This window comes from Alexandromys fortis, unplaced genomic scaffold (genome assembly GCF_014885135.2).
Source record: "Alexandromys fortis isolate MF-2015 unplaced genomic scaffold, M_Fortis_MF-2015_v1.1 scaffold_140, whole genome shotgun sequence".
Taxonomy (NCBI): domain Eukaryota; kingdom Metazoa; phylum Chordata; class Mammalia; order Rodentia; family Cricetidae; genus Alexandromys; species Alexandromys fortis.
The window spans coordinates 2,825,994-2,846,454 of NW_026068048.1; the positions used below are offsets into that span (position 1 = coordinate 2,825,994).

At 51.0% G+C, this 20,461-nt stretch overlaps 2 protein-coding genes across 5 annotated transcripts in view; one reads left to right on the plus strand and one right to left on the minus strand.

Annotated features, from left to right (window-relative positions):
• Window positions 1-38: 38 nt before the first annotated feature.
• Window positions 39-15,497, minus strand: Lsr (lipolysis stimulated lipoprotein receptor). Of its 2 annotated transcripts, XM_050118972.1 has the most exons (10): window positions 15,192-15,497; window positions 13,980-14,324; window positions 8,025-8,144; window positions 4,707-4,763; window positions 4,011-4,157; window positions 1,438-1,602; window positions 1,265-1,324; window positions 1,036-1,167; window positions 251-882; window positions 39-168 (listed from the first exon to the last, which is right to left on the minus strand). In XM_050118972.1, exons 1-10 carry the CDS (start codon window positions 15,283-15,285, stop codon window positions 133-135), a joined length of 1,788 nt encoding a protein of 595 aa, XP_049974929.1. In that variant the 5' UTR covers window positions 15,286-15,497; the 3' UTR covers window positions 39-132. The 2 variants fall into 2 exon arrangements, with proteins under 2 accessions (XP_049974929.1, XP_049974930.1); XM_050118973.1 differs by lacking the exon at window positions 4,707-4,763 and having other exon boundaries at window positions 15,192-15,493.
• The window catches only part of Fam187b (family with sequence similarity 187 member B), an 18,829-nt gene continuing 13,792 nt past the window's right edge, over window positions 15,425-20,461 (plus strand). Inside the window, exons 1-2 of one of the 3 annotated variants that reach the window (XM_050119001.1) lie at window positions 15,425-15,554; window positions 15,667-19,975. In XM_050119001.1, the coding sequence (XP_049974958.1) occupies window positions 19,263-19,975 (713 nt within the window). In that variant the 5' untranslated portion in view covers window positions 15,425-15,554; window positions 15,667-19,262. Of the gene's footprint in view, window positions 15,555-15,666; window positions 19,976-20,461 lie in introns of those variants that run through there. The other 2 variants (XM_050119000.1, XM_050118999.1) reach the window with 2 other exon arrangements.

The window sequence follows — 20,461 nt, forward strand, 5'->3', positions numbered from 1 at the left end:
CCCCCGCCAAGTCGCGCAGCAAAGCAGACGCTCAGAACTTGTGATTAAGTACTTTATTAGGCTTGGTAAAGAGTTTCATCAGTACTCCAGTTTTTAAAAAAAATGTATAAAAGCTACATACAAAACGTGGAATCAGACGACTAAACTTTCCCGACTCAGGGCCAAATTCTGCAAAAAGAAAAAAGAAAAGAATGTGAACTGGATGGGCTAGAGGAGGGGGAGGTTGTGAAGTCAGAGGGACCTAGCTAACCTTTTTCATCCTCCGCTCCCGTGAGGCCTGCGAGTCAGTCTCTGAGTAAGGTGGAGGCGCTGGGGGGTAGCGGCTCTCCTCTTCCTCCTCGTCTTCCTCCCTGTAAAGTCTCCTTCTCTCTCCAGACCCCTTTTTCTTTAAGGCCTCTTCTAAGAGTCGTCCATCATACTGAGGGTCCCGGGACCTGGAAGCAGCATCCCGAGGATCCCGGGATCTCTGGTGAGATCTGGGGTCCGCACGCCGGTCCCTAGACCTGAGGTCGTCATTATAGTGGGGATCTCGGGAATGTGGCAAGTCCCGCGGTTCGTCGGGGTCATAGAGGTCATCCCAGCTGCGACTTCTGGGAGGTGCATAGGCCCGTCCTCTCCTCCCACTACTTGGGGGAGAAGACCTTCCTGATTCAGTGGAGCCGGGCCTGTTGACGTCATCCAGAGCATCTACAGAGCGGGCCCGAGGCCGCCCGGATCCCCAACCACCCCTTGGCTGTTCTTGAAGGGGTTCCTGCTCCCACATCCTGGGACTTCGAGGCGAGTGGTGACTCCACTCCTCATCCCGGATTGGGGTAAGAGCGGGACCCCTCGAAGGCCGAGATCTCCAGTCATCTTCATGGAGGGAGGTGACTTCACTCATGGCTGTAGAGAAGGGAGATGTCAGTGGGACTAAGGATAAGTCCAACCTTGTCACCCATAGGCGCACACCCTCCCCCAGGAGCACAGCAGGCAAGGAGTGCATGCAAGATTGTTATCAAGCATGCATCCTCCCCTAGACTCAGGTTTGCAGCTCACCCCGTTCTACTCGGCCATTGGGAAGGCCAGGCCTGGAAGGGTCAAAGTTGGCTAGTTCCTTCTCCATATAGTACAGGACCCTCATGGAGTCGTCCTGCTGACTAGCCTGTATCCTGTAGCCACTTCGTACTTCTGTGGAAAGGAACAAGGTGATGGTATTTTTTTGGGGGGAGGGTGCATGTCGATCAACTCTCCAGCCACATTCAACCTCAAAACAACAGGCTCTTACCTGAGGATACACTGCCATCCACATCACGCATCAGAGGTACTTGGGAGCTGTGGCCACCGACTAGTAGAGATGGGTTGTCAGCGGTTACTCTTTGGAGCAAAGCAGGGTGCTCCAAATCATCCATGCTCCCTTCTAGCCTTACCCCACCTCATTTAGCCTCCCCCAGGTCTTACCTGAGCTATTCCTGTCAAAGTCTCCAGGGTACCTGCCGTAGGTAGGGCCCATGGGAATCATGGCAGGCGGCGGAGGCGGGGTCTTGGCAGGAGAGAGGTGGGTGTAGATGCTGGGGGCATAGATGCTGGGGACACCTGAGGTGGCTGCTTTGCCGGCAGCATAGACTGGAGGGCAAATTGGCACGAGAAAGGTGATTGGAGACTGTGCTGTCTCATGTTGGAATGGGATTCTGGGGGAACCTGAGTTTGCCCTCCATCCCATTCCTGCAATACTGTAGATTAGGGGACACAGCCTTCACCAAGTCCCCACTTCCTATCTGACTTCACATGGAATTCTGAGAATAGGGGTGCACACTGGTAGATCTGGCCCCAGTTTGCAAGTTATGGTTATTTGTCAACAGATGACAATGGAAAGATTTCATGTGAAACTCCAGGGTGATCGTGTGTCTGTGTTCTGTAATGATCCCAGAACTTTAGACTTCCTAGGTAATGGCTTCACCACTGAGACACGTTCCCAATACCCGCCCCCCTCCTTTATTGTCTTGAGATGAGGCTTCATAAATGACCCAGAGACTCATTCTGTAGTCAAGACAGACCTGGATAAGAATGACAGCCTTGCTCTTAAAGGCCATAGGAGGCAAAGTCACCCCCTTTAGAGACCCCCCACCCCACCCCCGCCTTCTGGGACCACTAGTGTCTCCATAAACTGAGGCACCTAGGCCATACTGTGGAAAAGCTGGAGTCAGGCAAGCACACAGGAGCCTTGGAAGTTTACCTGGCCCACACCCTGGAGTAGTACATACCTCCAGGGTTTCCAATTGCTGGCCACACCCACGCCTACCCAAGCAGCTCATTCCAGCTTGACAGCTCGAGGGTAAATCCTAGGTAAAGCCTGGAGGAGGTCCTGGTGGCAACTCCTAACTCAACTCACTGAGTCCATCTTAGCTTTCTGGTGTAGTACTATAATACCAGCTACCTAGGAGGCTGAGGCAGGAGGGTCAAAACATGTTCAATGCCTATCAGAGGTTTTTTTTTTTTGTCTGTTTATTATCAAAATAATTTGTGTCTATTGTGTGTGTACCACGGCAGTCTGTGAAAGTCAGAGGACAACTTGCAGAAATCTGTTTTCTCCTTCTACCAAGTGCGTCCCCTTTACTAGCGGAGCCATCTCACCAGCCCTGGGTCCTTGTTATTTCTTGCTTGTTTTAAAGAGTTACTTCTGTTATTTTTCATTGCTATGTATGTGTGTTGGATGGGTATGTGCATTTGAGTGTAGGTGCCCATGGGACCAGAGGAATAAGATACTCTGAAGCTGGAGTCACAAGCAGTTATGAACTGCCTGACATAGACCAGGCTGGCCTCAAGCTCATAGAGATCCACCTGCCTCAGCCTCCTGAATGCTGGAATTAAAGGCGTACTGGATTAATTATTAATTAAAGGCTACCATACTGGATTAATCTCTCCAGTCTTACAGGGTTATAAAGTTTTTTGTTGTTGTTTTTCAGATTTTTAAGACAGGGTTTCCCTGTTAAATAGTCCTGGCTATCCTGGAATTTGCTTTGTTGACCAGGCTGACCTTGAACTCACAGAGATCCACCTGCTTCTGCCTCCTGAGTGCTGGGATTAAAGGTGTACACCATCACCACCTAGAGGGCTACAGAGTTTTAAGGCCAGTCAGTCTGAGTAATTGAGGAAGTTTTGGGGCTTTTCATGGGGCCCACGTGACGTGAAAACCCCCAAACTCCTGCCGGGCCCAGCTCTGCCCCAAGCTGCCTCAGCCCGTCAGGCACTGAGCTGGCCTGTTCTTTTCTTTGGGTTAAACACCAAGGGGCAGACCTATCTGAACAGAACAGCCCCACAGGGAAGACTAAAGAGCCAGCAGCTTTGTCCCCTAAGAGGCACAGGGTGGAGTTACCTACTTTCCCCTCTTTCCTCTGCTTTAGGTAGGAGCTTCTTTCATTTCTGGTCCCATTTCCCCAGCCCTCCACAGGTGCTCACCTGGATGTGAGGGCAGTTTGAGTGCTGTGTGCTGCTTAAAGTTAGCTAAAATGATGTGCCCTACAAACCCTGCTTGGTTTCTTACCTTGAGGTTTTTGTTTTGTATGTTCAGACAGCTCTGTGTAGCCCAGGCTAGCCTTGAACTTCAGCTTTTCTTGTCTCTACCTTCTCTTTCCACAGTGCTGGGACTGCGTAGGAAAACTGTCAAACCCACCTGGATTTTGTTTTAAAGGGGTCTTTACTTTCCTGTGAATAATATCTCGTAATGTTGGACATTATTACTTTTGGTAATCTTGTTTTTGAGCCACAGCCATAAATTATCCTCTCAAAAGAAAACAACCTTAAGAGTTAGGGCTGTCGTTCAGGGGCAGCGTTTGCCTAGCATGCGCAGGGCCCTTGCTTCAATTCCTATCACCGTAAGAGAAGCCTCAAAATAAAGGAAATGGAAAGCGGAGTTAGTGACTGATAGCGGAGAGTAAGTAACTGGTCTGCACGGCCTGCTCCACACATTGCCTCGGTCTGCAGAGCGGGCGGGCACGCCGATGTGCCCAGTAGAGTGGGTGAGGGGCACTTACGGGCCTCCGGGCAGCAACACTTGTCTGGGCAGCAGGGACATCTGACATAGCAGCAGCAGGTGTGGGGACAGCACTGGCACCAGCAGATGCCCAGGAGGAGGAAGAGGAGGAGGCTCGCCAGGCAGACCACGACCACGAAGAGCCAATCTGCAGAGAAAGAACAGGCCCTGAGCTGGGAGGCCTGAGTAATGATAAGGATGGGCAGGGCACCCAGGCTCCACAGGGCAGTGGTGTGGAGCCAACTCTGGGACAAGGGACTAGTTGCTAAGCTCCTCAGAGAACCTGCAACTACTGCTTGGTTCTCTGTGCCCAAGACTAGGGCATAGCGACAAAGGGACACAAACCCCACTGCAGTCAGGTTAAGTCACCACATGGGAGACCTTATCCTGAGTTCAGACAGCCAAAGCAGGTAGCAAAAGGGAGCCTGGCTGGAGCAACACAAACAAAAAGTAGCCTTCAGGAAGGGAAAGAGCCACAGCCCATACCTGAACCCCAGAAGAACACAGCAGGTACCAGTCACTAGAGTCCCTTGCCTGCACCCCGGAACCTGTTCAATCAGCCCAGGCCACCCCGAGCCCACAGCCAGGCCACTAGATGTCAGAACGGGGTGGGTTTAGTGGAAGTCCACAGCGAGAAGAGATTAGGGGGAGGGAAAGTACTAGAAACAAGCAATCTAATAGGGGTTCCACCCCATACCTTCCAAGGGCCCCGCCCGAAAACCAGGTAGGAGCTCAGGGACCTCTGAGGTCCTGCCTGAAGGGACAAAAGAGAAACAAGATTATGTTGGCCATGGCCAGCCAAAGCCAACACCCTTAGAACGGCCAGCTTCAACAGTGGAAAACATGCCTGGAGCAGAGACAGAGACAATGGTCACCTAGGACAGTCCTGACTGGAGGTATATGCACGCCTTCCACCCTGCCTCAAGGGCTCCATCCGAAGGGTTTGACCGCAGCCTGGCATTCCCATCTCCCATGTATATAAGTCCTGTCAGGCACGGTAGGTATACTCTAGAGACCACCCAAAAATTGTTTGTTTGGTTTGAAACAAGGTCTCACATGGTGGCTCAGGTTGTCTTGAACTTGAAGCAAGCTTGCTGCCTCCGCCTCCTTGGTTCCAGGATCACAAGCAGGAGCCACCACTCAGGGCTCAAAATGAGGAACTTTTGGCCAACTTATAGCTGCTGGGGAAGTCAGTCACTTTTCTTTGGGGATGTGGCCACAGAGCGGGTTTGACCACACACCCATGAGTGTATAGTTAATAATTACAAGACTCAGGTTAGTTTTTAAAAACAGGTGAATTTGGGAGGGGAGCGGGTTGGGGGGTATCTGGGGCAAATTGAAAGTGAGGTGTGGGGCACATGCATGCATATAACCAAAACATTATATATTTGTATGAAATATCAAAGAATAAATAAAGATTATGTCAAAGTTAAAATTTGAATAGTAAAATATGAAGATAAAATGATACCAAGTCTATCATAATAAATTGTCTGCACAGCAACATAATTGTGAAATACAATTAGTATATTTTTGAAGTGCTGGGGGTTGAACCCAGGGCCTCATGAATATGATGCACGTGCTTTACCACCCAGCTACACTCGGGCCCACAGTAGTTTTTCTCAGTGTAGTAAGGAGCCATGAAGGCACGTTAAAATCGTATCTGGTCCTACACTTCAAGACCCAGGTTCCATGAGGCCCTGTGCCCCACATACACACAGGAGAGTGCACACGCGCGCGCGCACACCCACACATGCAGGAGACTGTGGTTCCACACCAACACACTTCCCTCCAGGGAACACGCACTTGGTCGAGGCAGGAGAAATAGGAGTTTAAAGCAGCCTTAGCTACCTGATGAATTGAAGGTTACAGGAGGTCCTGACGCACAACAAATAAACGAGTTAAAAACCCAAAACAACATGTGGGCCAGGAGGCCAGAACTTGGTCTCATGACACTAAGTGTACTCCCCTCTCCTTCTGAGGCACGACAGGATTTCCACAGGCTCCCTGACACCACCATCACCATGGTGGCTAGCGTCAAACAGCCGAGTTACCTTGGGATTTAAAAAACTTGCTGGTTTCAGCCAGTTGTGTGACACATGCTATATATAATTTAAGAACTCGAGGGAAGAGATACGGGAGGATTGCCACTTCAATTTGGGCCACATCGCCTGTTTCAAACAACGTTCCTAGTTCAATTTTAACATAAGATATAAACCACAAACATTGTGAGATCCAGAGTAGCTCTAAGACCTGTTGATGGCACATGTCAATAAAGGTCCCTAGGTCATCGGAGGGCGTATTCCATCACTTGCCCTTTGTTCTGTGGCTCGAGCTCTCTCTGGACCTGATCCCACCATGAGGATGGCAATGCACTACCAAAGCTTCTCTCACATCCAGCAAATGCCATGTAAGACTATGGGATGACTTCTGATTGGCCCATGCAAGGAAACCACTTGGCCAGACTGGAGACCCTGGGGACACTCTCCCTGGCCCCTGCCGTCCATCTTGTTTAGACACACTCAAATTTCCACACACCGCATAAAGCACACACAGCACCACCACCAAAAGAACAGAAGACAAACATTGTATTTGGAAGAGGGCCTCATGGTACACCATGGTCCTGGGAATGTGGCCGAATGTAGGTCCAACTTCGGTTATACAGAGGACCTGGGATCAATTCCCAGCATCCTCGTGGCAGAACATAACTGCAACTCCAGTTCCAAGGGATAGGGTACCCTCACAGAGTCATAACATGTAGGCAAAACAGCACTATACAAACTACATCTTGAAAACAAAACAAAAACAACAAAAAAAGAAAATGACCCCACTCCCTTTTTAAACAGGCCTCATTATGTAGTTCAGGCTAGCTAGAGATTCACTGTGTAGCTCAGACTACCCTGAAATTCACTATAGCCTAGGTTGTCCTGAAAGGAACTATGTGGCTTAAGACTAAGCTAGAACTCTTGATTGTATTGACTCAGCCTCCCAAGGGCAGAGATTCCAGCGTGGGCCACCTCCCTCTCTCTCAGAATACACCCTTTCATTCAAACACCTGTGGACTTTTCTTGCTGTTGTCCTCTCAGAGACAAAGTAACAGCTTGCACCGAAACACACTTGCTTTATCAGGAATTCTAAGTAACCTTGAGCAATGGAAAGGTTAAGCCGGAGTGCTCCAGGTCACAAGGGACTCAGAACCAACCCCCCCACCTCATTGCGGTCAAGAAATTTCTCGCTGCCAATCAGCTTTGACCACCTTCTACTTTTGTTTGTTTATGAGGTAGGGTCTCGGTTTCGTAGACCTGTCTACCATGGAACTCGCTCTGTAGACCAGGTTGGCCTCAAACAGAGGAGAGTCCTGTGCCAGCCCCCACAGTATCTCAAGGCGGTGACCAAAATAGGACAGTTCCTGTAATCCCCCTGAAACATATCTAGACTTACCGAAATATTATCCAAAGATAAAAAACCCAAAACTTGAACCTATCAGAGATGTGCTAATATAACTGCTGCCTGCTTAAACCAATTATGTTTAAGATGACCTAACTATTCCCCTAGCTATGGAAATCCGCTAGCTATGCTTTAATGGTGCCTGTGCGTTCCTCTCTGGATCGTCATTTTGTACAAATGGTTGACCCCACAGGCTTGTTATTTCTATAAAATAAATGCTCTTTGTTTCTGCAAATTATTCAAGTTTGGGATCTTCTTCAGCATTTCTTGGACTCTTACACCACCTGCCTCTGCCTCCATGTGTGTGTCTTTAAAATCAGAGACCAATAGATTCCTCAGTTCTCTCCACTCTGAAGCTGGCTGATTTGAAATGCCATACAGGGAAGGGTTCTGTCCGGGGTGCAAGGCACAGTGAATCCCAAGTGACTGGCAGTGCCACAGAGTGGTAGCAAGCAGGCGACAGGGCCCAGCACGGTAGCTGGATGACAGAGGGTGAACACACAGGAGGGGACAAAAGGAGTACCGGCTCCCACCCCCCACCCCAGGGCCCTGGGAACCCAACCCCACTCACCAAGGACAATGAGTTCTGCGTAGGCCTCGTTGTTACCATCCAGATCCTGAGCCGAGACCACAGAGCAGTAATACACCCCACTGTCCCCCCAGGCCGTCTGCTCGAACGTCAGGTCAGCATCTGGGTCAGGAGGAGACGGTATGAAGACACCTCAGGGGGTGGTACTGAGATCAACAGGGGCTGGGCGGCCGTCCATCCGATCCCCCCCAACACACACACCATGGGAAGGGAGCAAGGGATGGGGCTGCAAAAAATGGCTCATCCACTAAGAGGAATTGTTGCTCTTGCTGTGTTCCCAGCACCCACACAAAAGAGCTCACAAACATCTGTGACTCTAGTTCCAGAGGCTCCGGCACCCTCCCTGACCTCCCCAGGCACCGGCACACACATGATGCACAGACATTATAGGCGAAAATCATCCACGTGAAGTACTAAATCATTAGGGTTTTGTTTGATACAGTAGCTCACTGTGTAGCCCAGGCTGGCCTTGAACTAGAAATCCTTCCAAACTCAGCTTCCCAACTGCTGGGATTGCAGACACTGCCCACCCAGTTCAATGGCATCACTCATCCAAGTGCACACTACCTTCTATGTATGGCTCTAAACGCCATACAGGGGTTCTTTGAAAACATCTGGGTGCCAGGCATGGTGGCACAGGCTGCTCATCCCGCATCCAGGAAACGGAGGCAGCATGGTCTCAAGCTGAATGCAGTTTGGGCTATAGTATGACCTACCTCAAATAACACAGGCGAGGGCTGTGGCTTAGCGGTAGAAGGTTTGCCTAGCACACAGAGCCCCTGACTTCGCCCAACACTGACACAGAAACAAAACCAGCCCAAACCAAGCCCAGGAGGGGGGCACCATTCTCACTGTGGTTTGGGGGTGAGACGTGTGGTGTGGAGTGATGACCTAATCCAGCCAAAGGCAGGGACGGCCTGACTCCAGTGTCTGTGCTTTTGACTCAAGTCTTACCAAGTCTCAAAACCCTAGTCTCACCTCCCTCAGCAGGGCAGGCCTTGAGGCTGGGCGCATAACAAGGAAGCCAAGCTAACTAGGCCAGATCCTAGATAGGAGATGCCTGGGCACCAAGGAGTGGGTGTGACAGCTGTGGGAGAGACCTTCCCAGTTCCAAGCCCACCCCCCTCCCTTCATGTCCCCCACATTCCAGGCCAGTCCCAGGGCTTGGGGACGCTCAGGTCTGAAGCAGCCCAAGGCAAGGAACCTGCTAATTACACCACTAATGAAAGTCTTTCAGCACATCCGGTTTCCTCTGGACTCCTCAGGCCCTAATTAGTTACATCCTTTCATCCACCTGACTGGGAAGTCTCGGCTTGGAGACTCTGCCCTAGTGGTAAGCATTTCTTCTAGCCCGTAGAACCCCAGGGATCATGGCTGCGATCTTAGGCTCCTAATGACCTGCCTGCCACCGGCTCCCATGGACCTAGGAGCCTGCATGACAAACCTGTCCACCACACCCATGTTAACCGTGGCTGCCCAAATCATGATACCTGGCACCTACTGGGACACCAGCTACTAAGAGCTAAGCGTCCCTCAAAAGAAACCCTTTTCCAGAACCCACCTAGATCATGCCAAGCACAGTTCCCAGGCCTGCAAAGCCCTTAGCATATTCTCTGGTCACTGGCTATGTCCATGTCACCCCCATGATCTCACGGGCCTTCAGCCATCTTTTCTGCCTACTCCAGCTAGGTTCCTTCCTCCATCCACGTAGGCTGCTTCTCCATTCTCAAGCCCCAACCGGGAGGTGCACTCTCACCCCAACTCACAAGGCTCCCCTGCTCGCTCACTGAAGCCTGGCGCCCACTCTTCACCTATGACAATGTCAGAAGAACAGAGTCGGTCTCAGTCACCTGCTTCCATGGAGGGCCATCCCTCTCCTTAGCTTTTACTGCTTGTTCCATTCAGTCAGCATTCAACATGGCTGGGGGTATGGCTGGCACATGCCTACTAGCACTGGGGAGGGTAAGCCATGAGGATGGAGAGTTTGAAGCCAGCCTGGACTACATAGGGAGACCACCTCAACCCCTGCCCCGCAACAAACTACACTGAATGTTCCGGGAAGTGTTTAAGTAACTTTCACTAGAAAGTAAAGGTTGAGCTGGATGTGATGATGCCTTTTAAAACAAAACAAAACAACAACAACAAAAAAAAAACGCGTGAAGGTTCTCAGTGTGGCCAGGGGGTACTCTGGGGTTCCCTGGCCCTTCCAGGGATTCCAGGGTACACTTATTTTACAGCACTAACAGACAACTAGCCTTAACCTCTCAGGAACATTCAAAGACATTTTCCACGTGATATGTAATCTCATAGCAAACCAAAGGTGCTTGGAGAACCTTGTTTTTACTGAGCTCGGCCAAGGAAATGCATGGGAATAAAAACCAATGCCACTTAGCTCATTTAAATAATTCATTTTTAGTTTTGGATTTTTTTTTTTTTTCATAAAAGGTACGTTTAGTTCTTTATTGGCTGACTTGGAACTGACTGTGCAGACCAGGCTGGCCTTGAATTCACATGTTAATTTGTTAATGATAAAAACAAAAGCTTGAGCCAGGTATGACCGCACAAATATATACAAATATGTTAAAAGGCTGAAGTAGGATGGTGAGTTCAGTGCCCGTCTGGGCTGCTGAGTGAAATCCTGGAGAAGACAAGGCCAGAAACCGTCTCAAGAGTTCTCCAGTAATAAGATGTTCAGAGGTTCTGAGAAGAACCTAGAAACTTCATGGAGCAAAGTTGTCCTTAGAGGGCTTCCGACCAGAGCTAAAACACAGGCTGCCTATCAGATGGGGAGCGCGATATAAAGGACACGACCTAGGAGGGATAGAAAGTGCCAGGCGTGGAAGCAGGGAGCGTTCAACTCTGGGAAGGCTGCCAGGGGTGACCTTGGAGGAGTGAAGACCTGAAGACCTACTCGCCCTCCAAGGTCAGGCTTCTGGCCGCTGTTGAGCTGTTGACTGAGGTTGTCTGCATGCAGATTCCTCTAAATGCAGACTCCCATCCTTTCACAAGGCCCTCAGAAACTCAGACTGTCCTAAGCATTCCAGATTTTTCTGTACTACTCTCTGGAGGATTTCCCATTTATGTATCTGGGGTACAACAGTGTGTGTTGGGTGCCGTGAACTGGGGCACCCATGGTTAATGCTCTTAGAGGGGACCCTGGATCCAAGGGATTGGCTGGCAGGGAGGCCCACTGGCCGCGGTGCCCATTCCTATGGACTCAATAGCTCTTCCCTGAGCCATATGCTTTATAGCAAGTCCTGTCCAAAGATGAAGGAGCGAACAGGAACCCCCTGGCACAGGAAGTGATTACATAGGCCAGACATTACAACCAAGGGCCTCTAGGACCAGCTCTGGGCCTTGCTGTATTGTATTTGGCCCATTTAATGTTTTCAGAACCCATGAACAGCAAGGCTTTCCGGCTTCTTTTGATCACTCCTGAGGCCTGGGCCCACCTCCTTCCTGTGAGGCACACCCTGTTCCTGGTCCCTGCTGGCCCCTGACATCACAGGGACTAGGCACTGACTCCACGGGTGAAAGGACAAGATACTGGTCTCCAGTGGGAAGAAGGCTGGGCTCCTCCGTGGCTCTGTCCTGACTCCTTATTTGCACACGGCAGAGGGAAGCATCAAGATTTCAGGTCCTTAGGGTCCTATTCAGTGCTGCTGAGAATGGGGGTACGGTGGCTCTAAGCAGCCTGAAGAGATTAACACTAGGGCCTCCGATAAAACACCCCACACCCCCGAAGCAGGAGTGGAAGAGAGGCACTGGAAGGTGGCGGACATTTACTTTTCCCATCACTTTTTTCTTGTGCAGCTCCTGGGGACCTATGCCCTGACCCACACTAGACAGGTGCGGTGCCACCAGCTGCAGCTCAGCCCTTTTACTCTTCACTTTAGGAGACAAGGTTTCACTAAGTGGCCTTGAACTTCCACTCCCCTGCCTGAGCCTCCTGAGTGGCTGGGGACAGGCTACAGTCACTTCCACTCTTAAAACTAGGAGAGTGGATGACCCTAGGGATGCCACCGAGAGGCCCACCTCTCCTCTCTTGATCCTCAAGGATGAAGAGGAAAGACGTTCCCATGGTTACTTGAACTTTCGGAAGGATGGCCACTTACCTACCACTGTTGAAATAAGCCAGTTGGAGACACCCAGTCTGGTCACGAGGGTCCTCCAGGGTATATCCTGATGGACATTCCCGAGTTTTGTGTCCCTCAGAAAAGACCCAGGTCCAACCAGCCTTTAAGGACAATCTCTGTCTGTGGCGTCCTGATTAGGATTGGGCAATCAGGCCCAGAGTGAGCCCCCAACTTCAAGAAAGCTTAGGATTTCCATGGAGATTCAAGGCAATTCCTTGAGACCTGACTCCTTAGGACCCTGCCGTCCACCTGCGGCCTGATGGGGAGAGGGCATACTCTACGGCCTGGTTTCCAGGGATCTGCTAAGAGTCACCCTGCAGCCTGTGAGGCAAGGAACAGAGGGACACATCCATTACCTGGGATGCCTGCACCCCTGGCCCACTGCTGTCCCTATGTCCTTCCTCTACCCTTCAGATCACACTAGCAAAGATGGCACATCCAAGTCATTAAACACATACCGCCAAATACTACCTTCTTTGGACCTTGTAAAACTATTGGAAATCTCCCATACTTAAACAAAACTTCCCAAGACAGGGGCTTATGTAGTCAGGCTGACCTCCAACTTGCTACATAGCCGAGGGTGGGTCATCCATCTCCCCAAGGCTAGGATTACAGGTGTGCACCATCATGCCCAGGGCAGTGTTGCTTCTGGAAGGTAATGTGGGGGCAGGGACAGGGTCTGGGGCTGTTCTGCTTACCACTGTATTCCCAGTGTGTCAACAGCACCTGGGACACAGCAGACCATGGTAAACACCAAGGCAATTGCTGTGGATATAATTCAGTAGTAGAGCACCTGCCTAGAGTCGCCCAGTGAGGGGTTGGGCTGTGGCTCAGTTGTAGAGCACCTGCCTAGAATCCCCCAGTAAGGGGTTGGGGTGGCTCAGTGGTAGAGCCCCTGCCTAGAATCCCCCAGTGAGGGGCTGGGATGGCTCAGTGGTAGAGCCCCTGCCTAGAATTCCCTAATGAGGGGCTGGGGTGTGGCTCAGTGGTTGAGCCCCTGCCTAGACTCCCCCAGTGAGGAGTTGGAGTGGCTCATTGGTAGAGCCCCTGCCTAGTATGTTCCAAGCCCTGGGTTCCATCTATAGCAACACCAGAGAACAAGAATAAAGAATGAATGAATGAATGAACGATTGAAGACTAGACCTACAGCAGTGGACTTAGGACACAGCTGTTATAAACTGGGCGACACCCCAGCAAGTCACTTGTCTCTAGGGGGCTCTGAAAAAATAACAATAATAGAACAGAGTCACTCAGTTGTTGTGTGGTCTCCCTGAGTTAATCCACTCCAGGTAAATTTGAATGAGGCCCTGGGTCTCACTAAACGTAGCACAAGCTGGTCTTGAACCTGAGATGCTTCTGCCTCGACCTCCCGAGTGCTGGGATTACAGGTATGAGCCACCATAGCTGGCGGAAGTATTATTTCTCACTGCTAGCCTGTTTAGTATCAATTATAAAATAACAGGGTTTTGTATGTCTTAAATCTGCAAGCTTTTGACGTTGTATGTTGAGTCTCTCTCCCTTACAACACTGTGAGCTTCATAGGAGAGTGATTGGATGGTTTAATTCTATCTGTATTCCCGGGGCCTGGAACAAACCTGGCACAGGGTAGGGGAATGGGATAGAAGGCTAGATGGATGATAGGTGATGTGTGGGTGGATGGATGTGTGGGTAGGTGAATGAACGGATAGGTGGAGGAATAGGTGGATGGACAGGATCCCTCCCTTCATTATCCCATCGAGACACTCAAACCCTTGCACCCCCCCCTTCCCTAGAGAGCCTCCTCCAGCCCTGCCCCACATACTTCCTGTGATGGTGATCCTCCTGCCCTGGTAGTAGTCTCCAAGGGTCACGGCGTTGCCCTGCTTGGTGGCCACCACCCTGACAGTGCGCACACTGTCCTGGCACTCCACATAGGGGTTGTAGCCAGGGTTGCCAGCTGCCAGCTGGGCATTTATCTGGTTCTCCACACTGGCGGGGGAGAAGGCGTCGGCCACGCGGTCTCTGCAGAATGACTTGTACTTCCAGATCACGATTGGGGTTGAGATGGAGCTGCTCATCTGATAGGTGCAGGGCAGCGTCACGGGCTGGAACAGGATCACCACGTGGTAGGGGTCCGACACAGTCACCTGGATGGTGTTGGCCGGAGCTGGGAGCAGAGGAGCCAACAAGGAGAGCTGAACTCAGTGGGTCCCGCAACAGCAAGGAGCCATGCCACTTAACAGTGAGTGTGTTTTCTTTTCAGAGCACTTGGCATACTGCTCCTTAATCCCTTAGACTGGTGAGGCAAATTGGATGATGTGCCCATTTTACACACCCTTGGGGCTGAAAAGTGATATATATGTAGCCCCTTAGGCCAGGTTCCTGGAATACTCTGCCCACCTTTTCCTTCCCAGAGACTCTCCTCAAAATGCACACCCAGACACAAATAGAACCCTTCCTGAGCCAATATTCAATGTAAGCGCGCAATGGCCAGCGGAGGATGGTTACAGGTTCTAAAGTCCACCCTACAGATACCCGGGAGGTGCGTGGGGTGGGGAGTCCCCAATTCCACACCCACTCCAAGCCAGGACTACTATTTCTCGAGCTCTTCTTTCAGGGACCGTCGGATCTAGCCCTCGAGTGCCCTCTCCCCGTTACCCCAACACTTAGAAATCTTGGGGTGTGCCCAAGATCCCAGTGCCTGGCCTTTCCCGTGATGGGGGGGGGCATTGCTCCTGTCCCACAAAGGGTACAGTTCTCAGGCTTAGAATCCCCAGAGTTTCACTTCCTGTTATCTCCAACAAAGGCGGAGGAGCGGGCTGGACGCGCCAATAAAAGAAATTCCCTTCCTCTGGCACACAGAGGTCTCCCCAGCTAGGCGGAATTTGGTGGTCTCGAATCTGCACCCTCGAACTAGCCATCACCCCCGCCTCTTGGTTCCAGCTCCTCCAGGACCGGTGAAAACCGCAGCCCTCCATCTACCTTCTGTAGTGCCCTCCCGCCGTCCCACAGCACCGGGGACCCCATTTCTTACCTGGACAGTAAATGATGAGAAAGAGCCACACGAAGAACATAGTGGTCGGGCGAGAGCCAGGCGCCGCAGAAGGCGCGCTGGGCGCCGGCGCCATCGCGGCCGTCTAGCAGCGACGGAGCCCGCGCGTCCCCTCCCAAGTATCCCAAGAGTAGGGGGCGCGGTGAGCACCAAGGCCGAGAAGGGTACTTGATCCGCCCGGCCCTTAATCCAAGTCCATTTTCTCTACACTGAAGGAGTTCTAACCTACAAAAAAAACTTGGACGAAGCTCATGTCTTCGGCTCTCCCGGGACAACTGACCCGGTGCGCGAAGGCTCTCTGGGTCACTCCACCCCCTGTGCACTCCCAGGAATGGATCCGCCCAGGTACACAAGGGTGGGAGCCCTGGGGCTGGGCTTGGGGGGTGGGCAGCGGAGGAGGGGCTTGCTGGCCTCCCTCCCCGGAAGTGGGCTGACTCAGGTGCGCTCCTGCCCCCAGGGCCTGAACCAAGTGCCCGCTTAGCCCGGAGGGCGCCCGCACCCCAGGCGACATGTGCAACCACCTGCTGCTCTGGACAAAGTTGATAGGACCGTGCTCCCGGAAGACAGAAACCCCCTGAGGGTGCTCCACCTGCCGAAAGGGGCCGGCCCCGCTGCGCACCTGTTCGCTGCCGGTCCCCACCCCTGTCTCCGACGCCGGTGGACCCGCCTAGGTGCGCCCTGCGGGGAGGTGCCAGGCCCAGCAAGGTCCCGGCTGGCAGAGGCGTGTCGGTGACGCTGCCTGCCTTCCCACTTTCGTCCCGGTGGGGGAGGTGTCGGGGACTTTCTGTGCTCCTAAATTGGATGACTCAAGTATCAATGAGCGCCCTCCCCGACACCTGAAAGTGATTGCTCTGGCCCCGCAGGCGACGCTCGTGGGGACGGAACTTTTGAAAAAGTTGCAGTCGTTCTTCGGCAGTTTCCTTACTTACTTGTGGTTCCCTCTCCACCTCCCCTTCGGTCATCCCTTACTATAGGTCAGGCTTCCGGAAGTTCTGACGCTTAAAGGCGCTGTGCCAAGACTGGAGGCCGGGAGACTTGTTTCGGTTCAAAGGTTCCCAGACCATCACCTGCACCCCGGGAGCGGCCAGCGGCTCTCGGCCTTCTCGGCGTTACACTGCTGCTCCCTGCTGGCGTCTAGAGGACGCGCATTCTAGGAGATTGTGAACTGGCCGGTGGGTTGGGGAGAACTATCATTTTCTTTTCTGTCTTGTAAAACTCGGTCACTTCCTTCTGCTCAGGAATATCCCGTAGCCCCTCCTTACTCCCAAGAAAATTTCAAAATACTCATACCGGCCTGATTGTCCCTCCCCAACGTCACTTTGCATTCTTAGCTTAGTTGGCTTCAGCCACACTGACCTGGCGTGTCCTGAATAGGACACATGACTGGTGTCGCTACCAGAATCCCCTTCCTGCTGCGGACACCTCATCCCATTTTCCTCAGGGCCGCATTCAAACGCAAACCCTTCTCATAAAATTTCACCCTGCTCATGAGCCGTCATGATTTAAAAATAGAGGAAATCATCATGGCCATCATTGCTAGCGTTTGTAATTCTAAACCAGTAACACGCATTACCTTGTGTTTTGTACACCCTCGCTATTGTCAATATTATCGATACCTAGGAACTTGGTCTCCATCATCTTCAACGTAGGAAAGAGAATCTGTATTAGATTAGAACCCGTCCTAATCACCCCATTTTCACTCGACATTTTTACATAACCCATCTCTACACAAAGATAAGATGCGTGCTTCCCCCCAGGGCAGGCTTATCCCCAACTTCTCTCTCCCACGTTTTCCTCCTCGAATCCTTTACTGTCATCTGCTATTTTACTAGCTCTGGTTTCTCCACCTGTCCTTTACCTGTCCTAAAGACAACGTTGCTTAGTAAATATTCCACCTCTGTATTTCCCGGCCCTCCTGTAGTTATGGGGGGGGGCTGCATTAGGTCAGTTATAGTTAGTAGCATCTATACAAACGTAGAGAGAGAGGGTTCCCCTCCCAGTCCAGAGCCTTTAATCGACAGTATGCCTTACCCTGCCCCAGGAAGCAGTGTGGTTTCGGATGACATCTGTGGGGACCTTGAAGAGGAGCCCTCTCCACTAACCAATGCTGGGTGTGAATGTGAAAAAAGAAGGAGGTTATGGAACTAAGATTTCCGAATGATGGAATCTAGACTATCACGATTAGTACATCCCTTTGACACCAAGGAGATGATTTAATGATGATTTAAGAATCTGTCCTATGGCCGGGCAGTGGTGGCACATGGCTTTTATCCCAGCACTCAGGAGACAGAGGCAGGCAGCAGATCTCAGTGAGTTTGAGACTTGCTCGATCTGCAAAGCAAGTTCCAGGACAGCCAGGACTGTTACACAGAGAATCCCAGTCTTGAAACCCCTACCCCTCCCCCCAAAAAAATCTATCTCTAGGAGAGGTGGTCCTTGTCATGGCTTCCCACTGGACTTCAGTATCTGTGTGTCCCCCTTTTGATGGACAGGAAGCCCTTGTCCCATTCCCATGTCAGGCACTTTTTGTCTCTGAGACAAAGGCCTGTGAGAAATAGGGGTTTTGTTTGTTTTGTTTTGTAAAATCTTTTTGATTCATGTTTTCAAAGGTTTTGGGGCGTGTTTGGATGGCCACATCATTTGGGGTTTGCATTTGAAGGCTGGTGAGGCCGAGAACTAAGCATGCTGCTTGCTTCACAGAGGCTAGGAAGCAGTCAGGCAGACAGGAAGGGCCAGGGACAAGAGAGACCCAAGGACTTCCCTACTTCTGCCAACTGAGTTCTGCTTCCCAATGATGGACCAGCCTGACTCCATCTTAAGATTAAAAGCCATACCTGTTTTCTGTAAAACTTGAATTTGACCAGTTTGACGTGTCCCACACCTATATCCTGACCCCCACCCTGATATGATGTTCTGCTAAATAATATTGAGATGTTCCTCCATGTTCCTACATAACCAAGAATCCTTGAAAACCCCTGGCCTTGAAGTTTGAGGCTAATATAAACCCAGCCTTCTCCCATGTTTGATGCTAAACCCCACCTCTAGACACAGAGCCCTGATATAAAATAAAGCTTGTGTAATATGACCCAAGAATTTGGGTAATGGTCTTTACTATCATTCGGTGGGATAAACACTAAGGTTTTCCAATACCATCAACATTAGTACCACCATCTGGGACTCAAACGTGTGGCCTATAGTGTATGTTTGGATTCAAAGCACACAGTGTCTTCATGTACTGGATGTGTGAGGGTGGATAATTTGCCTTTTGAGTTCATCCTATCTACTTCTTGGGGATATGTAAATTATTGTTGGAGGAAGCCGCTTGTTGGTTCCCAGCTACTCAGCCCCGAAATAATCACACAGAAATCATATTATTTAAATCACTGCTTGGACCACTAGCTCTAGCTTCTTATTTGCTAACTCTTACATCTTAATTTAACCCATCTACATTAATCTGTGCATTTACTGGTTGTGGCCTACCAGTAAAGTTTCAGTACATCTGTCTCCGGGTGCTGCTCCATGGCTTCTCCCTAACTCCACCTCCTTTCTCCCAGCATTCAGTTTAGTTTTCCCCACCTTGCTCTGTTCCCCTATAGGCCCAAAGCAGTTCCTTTATTAACCAATGATATTCACAGCATACAAAGGGGAATCTCACATCAAGTTATATCTTACTCACACATAGTTCAGTTTTTGTTTTATGTTCATGTGTCTGCCTACATGCATGTCTGTACACCACATGTGTGCCTGGTGCCCACAGAAGCCAGAAGAGGGCAGCAGGTCTTCTGGGATTGGAATTGCAGACAGTTGTGAGCTGCCGTATGTGTGATAGGAACCAATCCCGGGTCCTCTGGAAGAGCAACCGGTGCTCCTAACTGCTGAGACCTCTCTCCAGCCTTATATGTTCTTATATATTTGCTCTTATATGTCTTATATGTTCAATGTGTATTTCTGAAAACTCGCTGGACCCCAGTACACAGGGCTTAGCACCCAAGTTCTATGGGTGACATCACAGTACCCAAGAAGGTTCTTAAGTTCTTTCTGTAGTCTTCAGCCATGCTGGCCACTCTGTGGCTAGCTAGTCTTTCTCTTCCTGTGCTGTGGGCCCAGAAACTAATCAACTGTCCCCATAAGAATGTGTGCCAGTACGCCTTACTCTCGGGCAATGACGTGGTCCTGCAGTGTAACCACCCCAAACCACTATGGTATTTTTCTTCATCTCTGGAGGACAAGCTGTCCCTGCTCAACTCCATGCCCAACGTGAAGATACTGTTTGGGAGCAACCTGCAGTTACCCAACCCTCAGCCGTCCCAGACGGGGCTTTACAGCTGTCTGGATAATTACAAGGCCCGTGTGGTGGAATATGAGATTGACTTTCAGGATATAAGCCTGCTACGTGTCACACACAAAGACCTGGGCCAAAGACCCTTGGAAAATGAGACCATGAACCTAGAAGGCGAGGTACTCGTTTTTACCCGCTGGGATCCTTGGCAAGACTGTAACCGCTGCGAAAAACCTGGTGAGCGCAAACGTCTGGGTTACTGCTACATGGAGGAGCCGCTAGGAAAATCCATGCCCTGCTGGCTCTACCTGAGAAAGGAGAAGGTGACCCACGTCCGCCTGCGGCCTGAACTCCAAGTACAAGCCTGCCAGGTGCCCTGTGACCCCATCCCAGAAATCAGCCAGCCATACTTCGTCTTTGACACTCATCAGCTGGACAAAACCGCCAACCACGGGTGGCTCAGCTGTCCCTTGGCCTCCATCTACAGGTAACCAGAGCAGGGCCGACAGCCTTTCTCTTGGCCCTCCATCAGTCCTGGTCTCTGGGGTCTGTCTGCTGCTAGGGGGAGGTCTCCATCCAGTAGATAAGTTCTTCCTCTACACCTCGAAGCCTTCATGGTCAGTGAGAGCCTAGAGTCACTGGTTTGCTTAGATATTGTCACACCAGAAATCTCTGAGGTGCTGAGGAAGGTGATGACTGAAAAAAGGATCTGGTTCCCGCCCACACAGGCAACCTGGAGCCAGATACTCAGGCTCAGGATGAGCCAGTGTAAACATGGATGTGGGTCCTGTCTGCTGACTAGACCCTGAAGAACATGGTTTGCCCCTCTCTCCTTGTGCCAGCAACATGTGTCCTAGTCCTTTCTCTTTTGGGATTTTCGAGACAGGGTTTCTCTTTAGCTTTGAAACCTGACCTGGAACGAGCTCTTGTAGACCAGGCTGGCCTTGAACTCACAGAGATCCGCCTGCTCTGC

Coding starts and splice junctions, on each gene's coding strand:
- Lsr (XM_050118972.1), bottom strand. CDS start 15,285: ATGGCGCCGGCGCCCAGCGCGCCTTCTGCGGCGCCTGGCTCTCGCCCG. Junction 14,325..15,191: donor TCTCATCATTTACTGTCCAG/GTAAGAAATGGG, acceptor CTCTGCTCCCAG/CTCCGGCCAACACCATCCAG. Junction 8,145..13,979: donor GAGGATCACCATCACAGGAA/GTATGTGGGGCA, acceptor CTCCTGACCCAG/ATGCTGACCTGACGTTCGAG.